Source organism: Pristiophorus japonicus, chromosome 16 (assembly GCF_044704955.1).
Source record: "Pristiophorus japonicus isolate sPriJap1 chromosome 16, sPriJap1.hap1, whole genome shotgun sequence".
NCBI classification, from domain to species: domain Eukaryota; kingdom Metazoa; phylum Chordata; class Chondrichthyes; family Pristiophoridae; genus Pristiophorus; species Pristiophorus japonicus.
This window is the reverse complement of record NC_091992.1, coordinates 122,185,100-122,199,850: the sequence shown is the minus strand read 5'-3', so window position 1 is coordinate 122,199,850 and position 14,751 is coordinate 122,185,100. Positions and strand designations below refer to the sequence as shown.

Sequence of the window (14,751 nt, the reverse complement as noted above, 5' to 3'; positions counted from 1 at the left end):
GAGGAGGGTGCAGACAAGGTGAATGCAAGGAACATGGCTCCTAGGACATGGTAATAGCGCTGGAAGAAGTTTTATAATCTGAAAAGTTGTCACTGTTAGGAAGAATCTTCAAATGGTATGTCATTACAGTTGCCACTCATAACCTAAATGCTGAATTTACAGCAATTCCAGTCCCACCAACCTGTAATCTACAACAGTTAGTACAGCACAGTTCAATTAATATCCTTTACCTCAACCTCACACATTTCATGATTACAAACATCATACCCACAACTCATATTTCACACACACACTGACAGCTACTCAACCATGACAGCTACATTACCCAAACATCTTGCAAGACTCTCACTTCCCTCTTTCATGTAGGAAAATGTGGCGCATAACACAACACAGCAAACTGTCACTGATGGAAAACCAACGTGACTACACACCCTTTCCCCCATTGAGGAGGAAGTGCTGGCGATTATGAGAAGGGGCAGAGCAGAGGCCTTGGCCATGGCTGATGCTGAAAAGGATTTCTTCATACCTAATCTTCCTTCTTTCTTCTCACTACTCCCTCAAAAGGGCAGGGTTAAAGGGTGCCACAGGTGCCAGTTCATCGGAGGGTGAGCTCACATACTAGTTCTGCAGCAGAGGACTCAGATGCAGACTTCAATGGGCCAGGCCACCAAACGACGCTAATGCACATACACCAGGTAATGCTTGGTACACTGGGATGCCTGCCGGAGAGCTTATACATAATGTCGTAGAGTATGGAGCAGTCCACCTCCAACTTGCCGCAGAGCTTGGAGCCCATCCTTTCCAATGTGCTCAACTTAAATAGCACCACTGTGGAATCTACCATGACGGAATATCTCATGATGAATTTGACAGCTTCTTTTGCAGCAGAAAATTAATCTCAGATGGCTGTCATCTTGGCTATGGGTGCCACCATTGAAAGGGACTTCCAGGGCATCACAGCAGGCCAGCAGTCTATTCTCCAACAGAGCACCAGGATTGCTGAGGCACTGCCCCAGGAGAGTGTTATTAACTCCTAGGAAGAGGATCCTCCTGTCCTCTCTCAAGATGACAGCATACTTGCTCCCACACCAACCGCTCTGCCAGTGCCCTAGATGGTGCCTGTCAGCCAGCTGGCCCAGACTGCTGTAGCTCTGGCTGAGATGGTGCAGTCTGCAGCCAGGCCCTCTAGGCCCAGAGCTGGTTGAGGTCGTCCTCCAAGGCCATCTGCAGTGTCTTCAGTGGCGGGTCAGCAGCCTTCCACCTCCCAAGCTCTAGCCGGTGGGACCACTAGGATAGTCAAAGGAACATGAAAGATAGAAACATAGAAAGTACGTGCAGGAGTAGGCCATTCAGCCCTTCCGAGCCTGCACCACCATTCAATTTGATCATGGCTGATCATGAAACTTCAGTACCCCATTCCTGCTTTCTCTCCATACCCTTTGATCACTTTAGCCGTAAGGGCCACATCTAACTCCCTTTTGAATATATCTAACGAACTGGCCTCAACAACTTTCTGTGGTAGAGAATTCCACAGGTTCACAATTCTCTGAGTGAAGAAGTTTCTCCTCATCTCAGTCCTAAATGGCTTACCCCTTATCCTTAGACTGTGACCCCTGGTTCTGGACTTCCCCAACATCGGGAACATTCTTCCTGCATCTAACTTGTCCAATCCCGTCAGAATTTTATATGTTTCTATGAGATCCCCTCTCATTCTTCTAAATTCCAGTGAATATAAGCCCAGTCGATCCAGTCTTTCTTCATATGTCAGTCCTGCCATCCTAGGAATCAGTCTGGTGAACCTTCGCTGTACTTCCTCAATAGCAAGAATGTCCTTTCTCAGATTAGGAGACCAAAACTGCACACAATACTCAAGGTGTGATCTCACCAAGGCCCTGTACAACTGCAGTAAGACCTCCCTGCTCCTATACTCAAATCCCTTCGCTATGAAGGCCAGCATGCCATTTGCCTTCTTTACTGCCTGCTGTACCTGCATGCCTACTTTCAATGACTGATGCACCATGACACCCAGATCTCGTTGCACCTTCCCTTTTCCTAATCTGTCATATTCAGATAATAACCTGCCTTCCTGTTTTTGCAACCGAAGTGGATAACCTCACACTTATCTGCATTATACTGCAGCTGCCATGCATTTGCCCATTCACCTAACCTGTCCAAGTCCCCCTGCAGCCTCCTAGCATCCTCCTCGTAGCTCGCACTGCCTCCCAGCTTAGTGTCATCTGCAAACTTGGAGATATTACACTCAATTCCTTCGTCTAAATCATTAATGTATATTGTAAATAGTTGGGGTCCCAGCACTGAACCCTGCGGCACCCCACTAGTCACTGCCTGCCATTCTGAAAAGGACCCGTTTATTCCCACTCTCTGTTTCCTGTCTGCCAACCAGTTCTCTAGCCACGTCAATACATTACCCCCAAAACCATGTGCCTTAATTTTGTACACCAATCTCTTATGTGGGAGCTTGTCAAAAGCCTTTTGAAAGTCCAAATACACTACATCCACTGGTTCTCCCTTGTCCACTCTACCAGTTACATCCTCAAAAAACTCTAGATTTGTCAAGCATGATTTCCCTTTCATAAATCCATGCTGACTTGGACCGATCCTGTCATTGCTTTCCAAATGCTCTGCTATTACATCTTTAATAATTGATTCCAACATTTTTCCCACTACCGATGTCAGGCTAACTGGTCTATAATTGCCTGTTTTCTCTCGCCCTCCTTTTTAAAAAAAAAGTGGGGTTACATTAGCTACCCTCCAATCCATAGGAACTGAACCAGAGTCTGTAGAATGTTGGAAAATGATTACCAATGCATCAACTATTTCTAGGGCCACTTCCTTAAGTACTCTGGGATGCAGACCATCAGGCCCATGGGATTTATTGACCTTCAGTCCCTTCAATTTCCCTAATACAATTTCCTGACTAATAAGGATTTCCCTCAGTTCCCCCTTCTCGCTAGGACCTTGGTCCCCTAGTATTTTCAGGTGGTTATTCGTGTCTTCCTTCGTGAAGATAGAACCAAAGCATTTGTTCAATTGGTCTGCCATTTCTTTGTTCCCCATTATGAATTCCCCTGATTCTGACTGCAAGGGACCTACATTAGTCTTCACAAATCTTTTTCTCCTCACATATCGATAGAAGCTTTTGCAGTCAGTTCCATGCAAGCTTACTCTCATACACTATTTTCCCCCTCCTAATTAAAACCCTTAGTCCTCCTCTGCTGAAGTCTAAATTTCTCCCAGTCCTCAGGTTTGTTGCTTTTTCTGGCCAATTTATATGCCTCTTCCTTGGATTTCTTTCCCTAATATCCCTTGTTAGCCACGGTTGAGCCACCTTCCCTTTTTTATTCTTACGCCACACAGGGATATACAATTGTTGTAGTTCATCCATGTGATCTTTAAATGTCTGCCATTGCCTATCCACCGTCAACCCTTTAAGTATCATTCTCCAGTCTATCCTAGCCAATTAACGTCTCATACCATCGAAGTTTCCTTTCTTTAAGTTCAGGACCCTAGTCTCTGAATTAATTGTGTCACTCTCCATTTTAATGGTCACTCTTCCCCAAGGGGTCCCGCACGACGAGATTGCTAATTAATCCTCTCTCGTTACACAAGACCCAGTCTAGGATGGCCTGCTCTCTAGTTGGTTCCTCGACATATTGGTCTAGAAAACTATCCCTTATACACTCCAGGAAATCCTCCTCCATAGTACTGCTACCAGTTTGGTTAGCCCAATCAATATGCAGATTAAAGTCACCCATGATAACTGCTGTACCCTTATTGCATGTGTCCCTAATTTCCTGTTTGATGCTATCCCCAACCTCCCTACTACTGTTTGGTGGTCTGTACACAACTCCCACTAATGTTTTCTGCCCTTTGGTGTTTCGCAGCTCTACCCATATAGATTACACATCATCCACGCTGATGTCCTTCCTTATTATTGCGTTAATCTCCTCTTTAACCTGTAACGCTACCCTCCCTCCGTTTCCTTCCTGTCTGTCCTTCCTGAATATTGAATACCCCTGGATGTTGAGTTCCCAGCCTTGGTTACCTTGGAGCCATGTCTCCGGAATCCCAATTACATCATATCCGTTAACAGCTATCTGCGCAGTCAATTCATCCACCTTATTACGAATGCTCCTCGCATTGGGACTCAGAGCCTTCAGGCTTGTTTTTTTCACTCTCTGTCCTTTTAGAATTATGTTGTAATGTGGTTCTTTTTGATTTTTGCCCTTGATTTCTCTGCCCTCCATTCTTGCTTTTTTCCTTCCTACCTTTTACTTCTGCCCCCTTTTTACTTCCCTCTGCCTCCCTGCATAGATTCCCACCCCCCTGCCTTGTTAGTTTAACCCCTTCCCAACAGCACGAGCAAACACTCCGCCTAGGACATCGGTTCCGGTCCTGCCCAGGTGCAGACCGTCTGGCTTGTACTGAACCCACCTCCCCCAGAACCGGTTCCAATGTCCCAGGAATTTGAATCCCACTCTCTTGCACCATTCCTCAAGCCACGCATTCATCTTAACTATCCTGCTATTTCTATTCTGACTAGCACGTGGCACTGGTAGCAATCCTGAGATTACTACCTTGGAGGTCCTATTTTTTAAATTTAACTCCTAGCTCCATAAATTCATCTTGTAGGACCTCATCCCACTTTTTATCTATATCATTGGTACCTATATGCACCATGACAACTGGCTGTTCACCCTCCCCTCCAGAATGCCCTGCAGCCGCTCCAAGACATCCTTGACCCTTGCACTAGGGAGGCATCATACCATCCCGGAATTTCGCTTGTGGCTGCAGAAACGCCCATCTATTCCCCTTACAATAGAATCCCCTACCACTATAGCTCTCCCACTCTTTTTCCTGCCCTCCTGTGCAGCAGAGCCACCCATGGTGCCATGAACTTGGCTGCTGCTGCCTTCCCCTGATGAGTCATCTCCCCCAACAGTAGCCAAGGTGGTATATCTGTTTTGGAGGGAGATGACCGCAGGGGACCTCTGCACTACCTTCCTTCCACTGCTCTTCCTGATGGTCACCCATTCCCGATCTGCCTTTGTAATCTTTACCTGCAGTGTGACCAACTCACTAAACGTGCTATTCACGACATCCTCAGCATCGCGGATGCTCCAGAGTGAATCCATGCGCAGCTCCAGTACTGCAATGCGGTCTGTCAGGAGCTGCAGCTGGAAACACTTCCTGCACAAATAGTAGTCAGGGACACTGGTAGCGTCCCTGATTTCCCACATAGCACAGGAAGAACATGACAAGGGTTTGGGCTCTCCTGCCACGACTTAACCCTTAGATTACTTAATTTGGCAACAATGACAAGGTTTCTTACTGCTAAGAAAAAGAAAAAAGATAAAGGAAAAGAAAACTACTCACCACTCAACCAGCCAATCATTTACCCTCTTGGCACTAAAGGGATGCGCAAGGGTGAATAGTTTAATTTTGTTCAATGTGAAAGATTATTCATTTGATAAATTTTGTTTTGGATTTGCATTTGGTGTTGGCTTTTATGTTGGCAGTCAAGTGAGAAAAAAAAACTAATTGTTGAGTGAAACAGGGCAATGTGATGGTGATTGTAACAAGAAAGGAAAGAAGTGTGAAACTGCTGGTGTCCTCCTCCTCTCTCTTCGAGCAGCTTGACCTGCTTTGTGGTGTCTTCCGTCATGCTTCCAATCGTTCTCTATTCCTAGAGGCAGCTCTACCAGCCCACTCATGTTTGGAGCCAGATAATTTGTGAAGGAGACAACAAGAACAGGAGTTGCAAGAACAGCAAGACCTCTCTCTGTGCAGACAAATTGAACTTTGAACAGGGATAGAATTCAGCAAAAAATGTCTAGAAGTCAAGCAGCAGCCAGAAGTAATAATTCAGCAATTTATCTGTAAATTCTGCATGATCCCCTTAAATACTGATGGTGAGAGGTCTTCATGCCAGTTAGCAGGTCAGCATGTGGCATTTGATTAATTGGGGCCTTCCAAAATAGCAATCGTGGCCTGCAATTGGTGTTGCACACTCATTCAGGTGACTATCTCCCTCCTCTGCAACCTGTTGGCGTGCGATACTCTTGTGAGCACTCCCTACTGCACACTGTGCACTTCCCATCAGAAGTGTGCATGCGCATCTTGTACACCATTTTGGATCCTTGCGTGGCTGCAAAGCAGTTGAAAAACAGGCGCTACACAGCCCAATTTATCATCCATGATGTTTTTGTTTTTGTTGGAGAAATTTGAAAGAAAACACAATCTAAGGGCTGGATTTTATGAACCTCTGTGTCCGTGGCAAGCGAATATGATGGCTGGTCCCGACCCTGCCGCTTGCTCCATCCCACTGTGTGAAATGAATTTCCCCTGATTAGGCTTGTTAAGCGTTTCCCAGCCAAATAGAGGAAGCGTGTCTGGTGACGTCATTTGATGACGAGTCATCAGATGGTTTCCTTAAAGGAGCCATGTTCAACTTTCTTTTGACATTTGTGCTATCAGTGTTCTACAGCATTGAGGTGCTGCAAACACTGAAACATTGCACAGAGCTGCAGGGCTGCACCCAGGCTCTCCCATGACTCCCTCCATATGCATACAGGGAGGTCTTCCCTTTCCATGGATGGAAGAGACCTCCCTAGGAGATCAACACAGCCTGGTTGCACATTGCAGAGGAGAGCACAAGCAGGGATGTGGTCAAGAGGACCTGGGTGCAGTGTCACAATGATCTTAGTAGATCACGAATGGTTAGTACAAAGCCACACTTAACTTCATCCTGCTGTGCCTCTCATCACATCACATCCCTCTCTATCTACATTATTACATCTCCATGTCACTAGGCACCCCTCACACTCACCCTCATTTTAGTGCAATCATACCAACTAACAACACACAAGGGTAGGCACTTGGGTATTTTAGCCAATGTTCATGTAAAGTTTCTGTTAATGCGTTGTCAAGCATTGAAACCTTTATTTTTAACACAGTGTTCATGGACAGATTTGTGTATACCTGTAGAAGTGGCTTTGTGAGTTGCAGTGAATGGTGAGACACAAGGGCCTCCCAACAATGGTGATGAGTGTGAAAGGAATGGCATGGGCATTGTAGGGCTGTTTTATGTTATCAGTGTGGGGTGCTGCCAACCTGGCACATCATGTGGCAGCCAGGGTGTACAGCGTCAAGTGAAGTAAATCTGGCCCTGATAGAAACATAGAAACATAGAAACATAGAAAATAGGTGCAGGAGTAGGCCATTCGGCCCTTCTAGCCTGCACCGCCATTCAATGAGTTCATGGCTGAACATTCAACTTCAGTACCCCATTCCTGCTTTCTCGCCATACCCCTTGATCCCCCTAGCAGTAAGGACCTCATCTAACTCCTTTTTGAATATATTTAGTGAATTGGCCTCAACAACTTTCTGTGGTAGAGAATTCCACAGGTTCACCACTCTCTGGGTGAAGAAGTTCCTCCGCATCTCGGTCCTAAATGGCTTACCCCTTATCCTTAGACTGTGACCCCTGGTTCTGGACTTCCCCAACATTGGGAACATTCTTCCTGCATCTAACCTGTCTAACCCCGTCAGAATTTTATATGTTTCTATGAGGTCCCCTCTCATTCTTCTGAACTCCAGTGAATACAAGCCCAGTTGATCCAGTCTTTCTTGATAGGTCAGTCCCGCCATCCCGGGAATCAGTCTGGTGAACCTTCGCTGCACTCCCTCAATAGCAAGAATGTCCTTCCTCAGGTTAGGAGACCAAAACTGTACACAATACTCCAGGTGTGGCCTCACCAATGCCCTGTACAACTGTAGCAACACCTCCCTGCCCCTGTACTCAAATCCCCTTGCTATGAAGGCCAACATGCCATTTGCTTTCTTAACCGCCTGCTGCACCTGCATGCCAACCTTCAATGACTGATGTACCATGACACCCAGGTCTCTTTGCACCTCCCCTTTTCCTAATCTGTCACCATTCAGATAATAGTCTGTCTCTCTGTTTTTACCACCAAAGTGGATAACCTCACATTTATCCACATTATACTTCATCTGCCATGCATTTGCCCACTCACCTAACCTATCCAAGTCGCTCTGCAGCCTCACAGCATCCTCCTCGCAGCTCACACTGCCACCCAACTTAGTGTCATCCGCAAATTTGGAGATACTACATTTAATCCCCTCATCTAAATCATTAATGTACAGTGTAAACAGCTGGGGCCCCAGCACAGAACCTTGCGGTACCCCACTAGTCACTGCCTGCCATTCTGAAAAGTACCCATTTACTCCTACTCTTTGCTTCCTGTCTGACAACCAGTTCTCAATCCATGTCAGTACACTACCCCCAATCCCATGTGCTCTAACTTTGCACATCAATCTCTTGTGTGGGACCTTGTCGAACGCCTTCTGAAAGTCCAAATATACCACATCAACTGGTTCTCCCTTATCCACTCTACTGGAAACATCCTCAAAAAATTCCAGAAGATTTGTCAAGCATGATTTCCCTTTCACAAATCCATGCTGACTTGGCCTCCCGGGCAGCAATGTGGTCGGGTGCTGATGCCCTGTGTCCAGTGCAGCATCAGTTGATTACAGAGAAGGTTGGTGTTGCTGTTGGTGCTGTTGGTGTGCCTGGAATTGGGGCTGATTGTGGTGGGATTTTGAGGACCAAGGTGAGAGTGTTTCAAGGGCACCCATGCTGATGGAATAAATGGCAGGTGAAGTAGAGATGACAGAAGCGATCTGTCAATGGTGGGAGAGTTAATGAGGTCAGACTGGATGGAGACGTGTGTAAAGACTTGCAGCATCCTGAATCTGTAGTGGAAATGTAGTTGAGAGAAATGAATGATTAAGGGAACATTTCTCAATCAGCTTGGAGCGTTGACTTGACATTTGAAACTGTCAACTCATCAGCTGATTCAATGACCACTGACCTTCGCCTCAGCTTGACAGAAAAGGTCTAGGCACAGCGGGAAACTGTGGGCGACCTGTCCAATCCAAAATGCTGGGAAAAAAACATTGATAAGTGGCTGTAAACAAGCCACTAATTATTTTAATACCTTCCCCGCTGATGCGAGTTGGGTCTGCTCAGTGCTGACAGACCCAACATTTGGTAAAGGTGCGTGGTAGTGGGTTCACAGCAGGATCCCGACTCACTGGGGAAAAAAAGCACTTTCCCACCTGACCCGCCATCTGCTGACCCTCTGCATAATTCAGCCCTAAGTCTTCAAAATTGCCGATAGAAGTTTGGTACTTTGCTTGGACAGATGAAGACACAAGCTCAAAATAAACAAAATTCAAAATAGTTTAAAAGATTTTTTTGTTATGGAGCAGTGTAATCTAGCGAAGGAATTAATGTTGTGTTAGTTAACCCCTAAAAATGATCTATATAAATGTTTTTAAAACAGAATTGAAGATTACAGGAAAAAGATGATCAAATAATTTGTGGAGTTTCATTGGGCCTGAACTTGGTGGCCTTACCGCCCACTGCCGCTGGCTGCTACCAAGTTTTTTGGGCATCTCCCCTCGATGACAGTTTCCTCTAGGCCTCCCGCCGGCGGGAGGGGAGGACAGGACCGCTGGGAGCCGCTCACTGACAGCCGCTAGCACGCAAGGCGTGTAAGTGTCCTCCCGCCCAACGAGCTGCCATTTTGATATGGGCGGGAGTCGGCAGCAGTAGAGGAAATGACCACTACGTGGAGGCAGGTCTAACCCCAATGGTAAGAAAGAAGACCTGCAAAAAAAGGTTAATGAACTTCTTTTATTTATTTATTTTCAGTGATTTATATGGATGGGGTCTCCTGAAGGTGTTCCAATGGGTTTTTTTTGTGTGTAAATTTTTATTTTTAGCTGTTCCCCACCCCCCTTACCTTTTCCTGGGCTCGACTCAATCCTGGGCGGCACTTTGGTGAGGATCGCATTTGCCGCCGAGTTTGGAAGCTCCCGCCTGCTGCCGCCCAGATTCACGGCGTAAGTTGTTTTTTTGCCGCCGGGCAGTACTGGCATATCTTTGAGGAATCCTCCTGGCAGGTCTCTCGAAGGTCCTTTGGGCAGCACTTGGCCATGCCTTAGCATTCACCAAGTTCAGGCCCATTGTTTTTTTGCTGCTGGACCAGATGGTTGCCATTTTAATATGTTTGTTTGTTCGCAAGCTGGGTTTTGGTGGAGTAGGGTGCGGAGGGCAGCTAGCCACCACTAAACTGTGGGAAATACTCCTGTAGGGGAGTATTTATGCAGAGCTTTCTTCAGGAGGTATATGGAACATTGTCTGAAGAAGGACCAAGTTTAAAGGGCATAATGGATTTTTTCCTTTATGTTTTTACTTATCTTGTTATTTGTCTCACAGCTTTAATTTTTGAAAACACTTCACCTACCTGGAATAATTGTCTTCCAAAAGTAATCTACTCAGAACACTGCCCGTTGACATTTAATTAAAGCAGATGAAACGTAAATACGCTCCTTGAATGTCAGGCACAGGGATCTCCATATTTAGTTCTTGTACCATCAAAATACCAGATGTATTTTGGTGTTGCACAGAAATATTTGGTAGGGGCAAGTTTAGAATAAGAAAAACAGATTACAATTGGGATATGCAGTGGTACTCAATAGCAACTAGCAGATATGCTATGTGATAATTCCCATATCTAATATCACTAAAGTTTGTACACTTCCAATTTTAATGGAATATGAGGCAGTAGGTATTTGACAAAAAAGCACATTAAAAAGAGGCTTATTTTAGATAGATTTATAAAAAAACTGAGGCAGAAGACTCAAAGCAGTAGTAATTTATAAACAAATATGAATTTGATTATTATAAAAAACATATGTATTAAATATAAGAGTTACTTTCATGTCTATGCATTTACCAAGGGCTGCAGTGACCAGCTGTGTGTGGAATTTTATCACCGATGATGGAAAATTTTGAGTGCTTAGATGTTGATAAAGGATGATACTATAGATGGAGAGAAGTGCATCTTGTCCTGGGAAACTCACAGCGAAGACACAGAAATGACGCTGAAATAAAAGATTATAAAAAGCATAGGCTCCAATTATCTGTGCAACAATGTGATAATTGATCTCAGACAGTAACATTTTAAAACTGTTGAATCAGTTCATGGCTAAATGTTATCTGATACAAAGCTAATGAAGGTGGTAGATTCCAAAAGGTGAATAGGGTAAGCTGCAGGAGGATTATAATATACTTGAAATTGGGCAGACAGGTGGCAATGTAAAGAAATGCAAAGTGCTTCACATGACAAAAAAATCCAGGAAGGGACTATTACCTAAATGGAAAGAAAATAATGAGCATGAAAAATGAAAGCGATCTAGGTGTCCTGTTTGACAATAAATTGAAGTTATCACAATGCTCGGTGGCAGTGAGTAAAGCGAATCAGATGTTAAGATGTATTAAAAAGTAAATATTGAATCCAAATAATGAGCTAATCCTGCTACTTTATAAATCATTGATGTGACCACACATATCCACGCTGCCGCTGTCCTTTTAACCTCATGGATTTCAATTCTTGCCTTTTGAAAGTCTATATACACAACACAACAATCGCAGAACCCTCATCAACTCTTTCCATTACTTCATCAAGGAACTCAATCAAGTTAGTCAAACATAATTTTTCTTTAGGAAATCTATATAAGTATCAGCAAAGTTGTAACTTGAAGAAATCAATCACCATTGTATGGTGGATAAGTATGCATGACCTGGCATTAGCCGGACTATGATGCGATGGTTTTTGCCTTGGTACAGGAGATTCCTTTAACCGAAATTGATGGCATTCCGATTTTCCCAAATCTCCTGCTTGGCCCACTTTTCATTTAAACATTGCAAGCACCACCACAGGAACAACACTAATGTTGCTAAGGAAGTATAACACAGAGCATTCAGGATAAATATATTCCTAATACCAACAAGCTCAAACTAAACAAACATGATTCAAAATGAATCAACCACCAAACAAATTAAAAAAGTGAGATAAAGAAGAAAAATAGCACATATACATCCTGCAGGGAGAAAAAAGAGGCTCACTGGGATGAATACAAAAAATTGCAGAAAAACATTAAAAAGCTAATCAAAGAAGCAAAGAGAGGGTTGGAGTTAAGCTAAGCATAGTAGTAAAAATAAAATTCACTGCCACACAGCAAAAGGGTAATCAGAGAAAAGATGAAACTCACATAAGATAAACAAACTTGAAAGTAAAAATGAGTATAAAATCCATAACTATTCTGAATGACTACTTCCTCCAAGTTTTCACAAAGGGCCACATGAGCAATATATCCACTCCAAAGAAAAATTTCCTAAGTAAATCAATGAAATGGTTATAAATCAGATGGAAGGCCTAGCCTAAATAGACTGAAAACAAATAAATCCCCAATAATAAATGGTTTTTATCTCAGAGTGATGAAAGTAGTGTCATTTGACATGGGGTGATACCACAATATTGGGAAGTGGTTAATGTGGCGCTCATATGTTAAAAGGGCGACAAAACAGACCAAGACAAGTACAATACAATTCATCTTGCTTCCATTCTATGTAAAATAATGGAAACAATTATCAGGAGTTAGCTGAAGGAAAATAAAAAATAATAATTTATTAATTTTGTATCTAAATCTGGTGCACAGAGTGTTACACTGATGGTTTTTGAAGTAGGATTGTAAATAGAGTGCCAGGTTCTACTTTCTAGCAAATTATTTTTTTTTAAGAGAAGTAGCGGTGAGGCAAAGACTAGAGATTTTCGATCCACAGTGTAAGGTTTCGTGCAGAACACACTGGTCATTGGTTTTGCAACTTTTGATTCACTGCCATGTTTGCTGTGACGTATTCTGATTAGAAATGCAGAAAAATATGGAGGAAGCAATTAACGCAGGAAAATATGGACCACTGTCAAATGATGTACAGTACCTTATTTACAGGCAAACCATATATAATTAATTAGTTACCTGAAGCCTAGAATCAATTGTAAAGCTGCCAGCTGTGGGATTCATACAGGCAACATACTGGCAATTATGAATATCTTTTAATGTCAACTTGATCTTATCATACCTAATAGAGAAATATGCATGTTATTCAAGTACAAATTAATTCAATTATTAACATGCAAATCTTCATTAAATAAACAATTAGAGTAAATTCATCACTTCTTAATGTTTTAGATTTTTTTAGCAATGTATAATCCTCAATTTGTAAAGCCTTATAGTAAATATTTTGCAGATGTGATACTCTCAGGAAATAATAAAATGGTATAAATAAATAAGGCTCAATTTCCATTATTGGCTAACAGATTTGCAAATGTACTGATATTGATATTCACTTTATTTAAATGAAATTTGTAGAATGATGCATTGAAACAGGGGGGATTTTAATTCCTGGGTAGAAAGCCAGGACACAAAAGAAAACCAAATGCTTCTATGGGAAGCCCAGTCTATTTTAACAGTGAGGCCTCAGTAACATACCACAGGCCAGCTGGCCACACAAGTGGAAGTTTGCTGGCTTCAAGTATATGAAGATTGGGTGGGTCGGAATACACTAGATAGGGGCATCAGGGAGGAGGAGAGTTACCTGGACACTCTGATCCAGGAGGCAGTCGCACCCCTTCGGTTAGGTGGTGGTACAAGTCTGATTAGTGGTCAGGGACAGGAGGGTGTGACTGCGACTCAGGCAGGTAAGGGGACCCCAGGTGCAGTGTTGAAGGAGCCTCGGCCTTTGCCCTTATCCAACGGGTATGAAATTCTTGTCTGTTTGGATCAGGGCAGATTCTGCAGGGTGGCTGAGCAAACTGACCACAGCACCGTGGTACAGGGGGTCATTCAAATGGGGGAAGTGAAAAGGAATGCTGTAGTGGTAGGGATCAGTATAGTCAGGGGGATAGACACTGTTCTTGGCAGTCATGACCAGGAGTTCCAAAGGCTATGTTGCTTGACCAGTGCCAGGGCTAAGGATATCTCCTTGTGGTTGGAGAAAAATTTGGAGTGGGAGGGGGAGGATGCAGTTGGCATGGTCCACATAGGAACCAATGACTTAGGTTAAACTAGGAATGAGGTTCTGCTGAGAGAGTTTGATGAGCTAAGGTTCAAATTAAACCACAGGACCTCAAAAGGTAATAATCTCTGGATTGTTACCCAAGCCACGTGCAAATTGACATAGGGACAAGCAGATCAGAGAGTTAAATGCGTGGCTTAAAGAGTGGTGTTGGAGGAAGGGGTTTCGATTCATGGAGCACTGGCACCAGTATTGGGGAAAGAGAGCTGTTCCATTGGGACGGTCTCCACTTAAACTGGGCTGGGACCAGTGTCCTGGTGAATCGAATAACTAGGGGTGTAGATTGGGTTTTAAACTAAAAAGTGCGTGTGTGTGTGTGTGTGGGGCGGGGGGGGGGGGGGGGATGGAGGGGGGTGGTGGGGAGGAGAAATGAGGTGAGAGGAAATATAGAAACCTAAAGAGAAATGTCAAGGCAATGGAGCATTGTAATGATTTAGGTAAAGATAAGCAGAGTGTGACAGGAAGGGACAGAGAGTTTAACAGTACTGGTGCATAAGCGAATAAAGCGAAAACAGGGAATAATGGTAAAAAGTTAAAATTAAAAGCTCTTTATCTGAATGCATGAAGCATTCGGAAGATAGAAGAATTAGTGGCACAAATAGAGATGACTGGGTTTGACCTAATAACCATTACAGAGACGTGGTTGCAAGGTGACCAATGTTGGGAACTAAATATTCCAGGGTGCAGGCATAATGGAAAGAGAGGGCATGGGGTAGCCCTGA

At 43.8% G+C, this 14,751-nt stretch overlaps 1 protein-coding gene across 1 annotated transcript in view; it reads right to left on the bottom strand.

The window, feature by feature from the left end:
- The window catches only part of LOC139226779 (dynein axonemal heavy chain 17-like), a 1,002,254-nt gene that overhangs the window by 220,089 nt on the left and 767,414 nt on the right, over positions 1–14,751 (bottom strand). Inside the window, exons 49-50 of the mRNA XM_070857781.1 lie at positions 12,931–13,033; positions 10,848–10,995 (exon numbers count right to left, since the gene is read on the bottom strand). Coding sequence (XP_070713882.1) covers positions 10,848–10,995; positions 12,931–13,033 — 251 coding nt within the window. The remainder of the gene's footprint in view (positions 1–10,847; positions 10,996–12,930; positions 13,034–14,751) is intronic.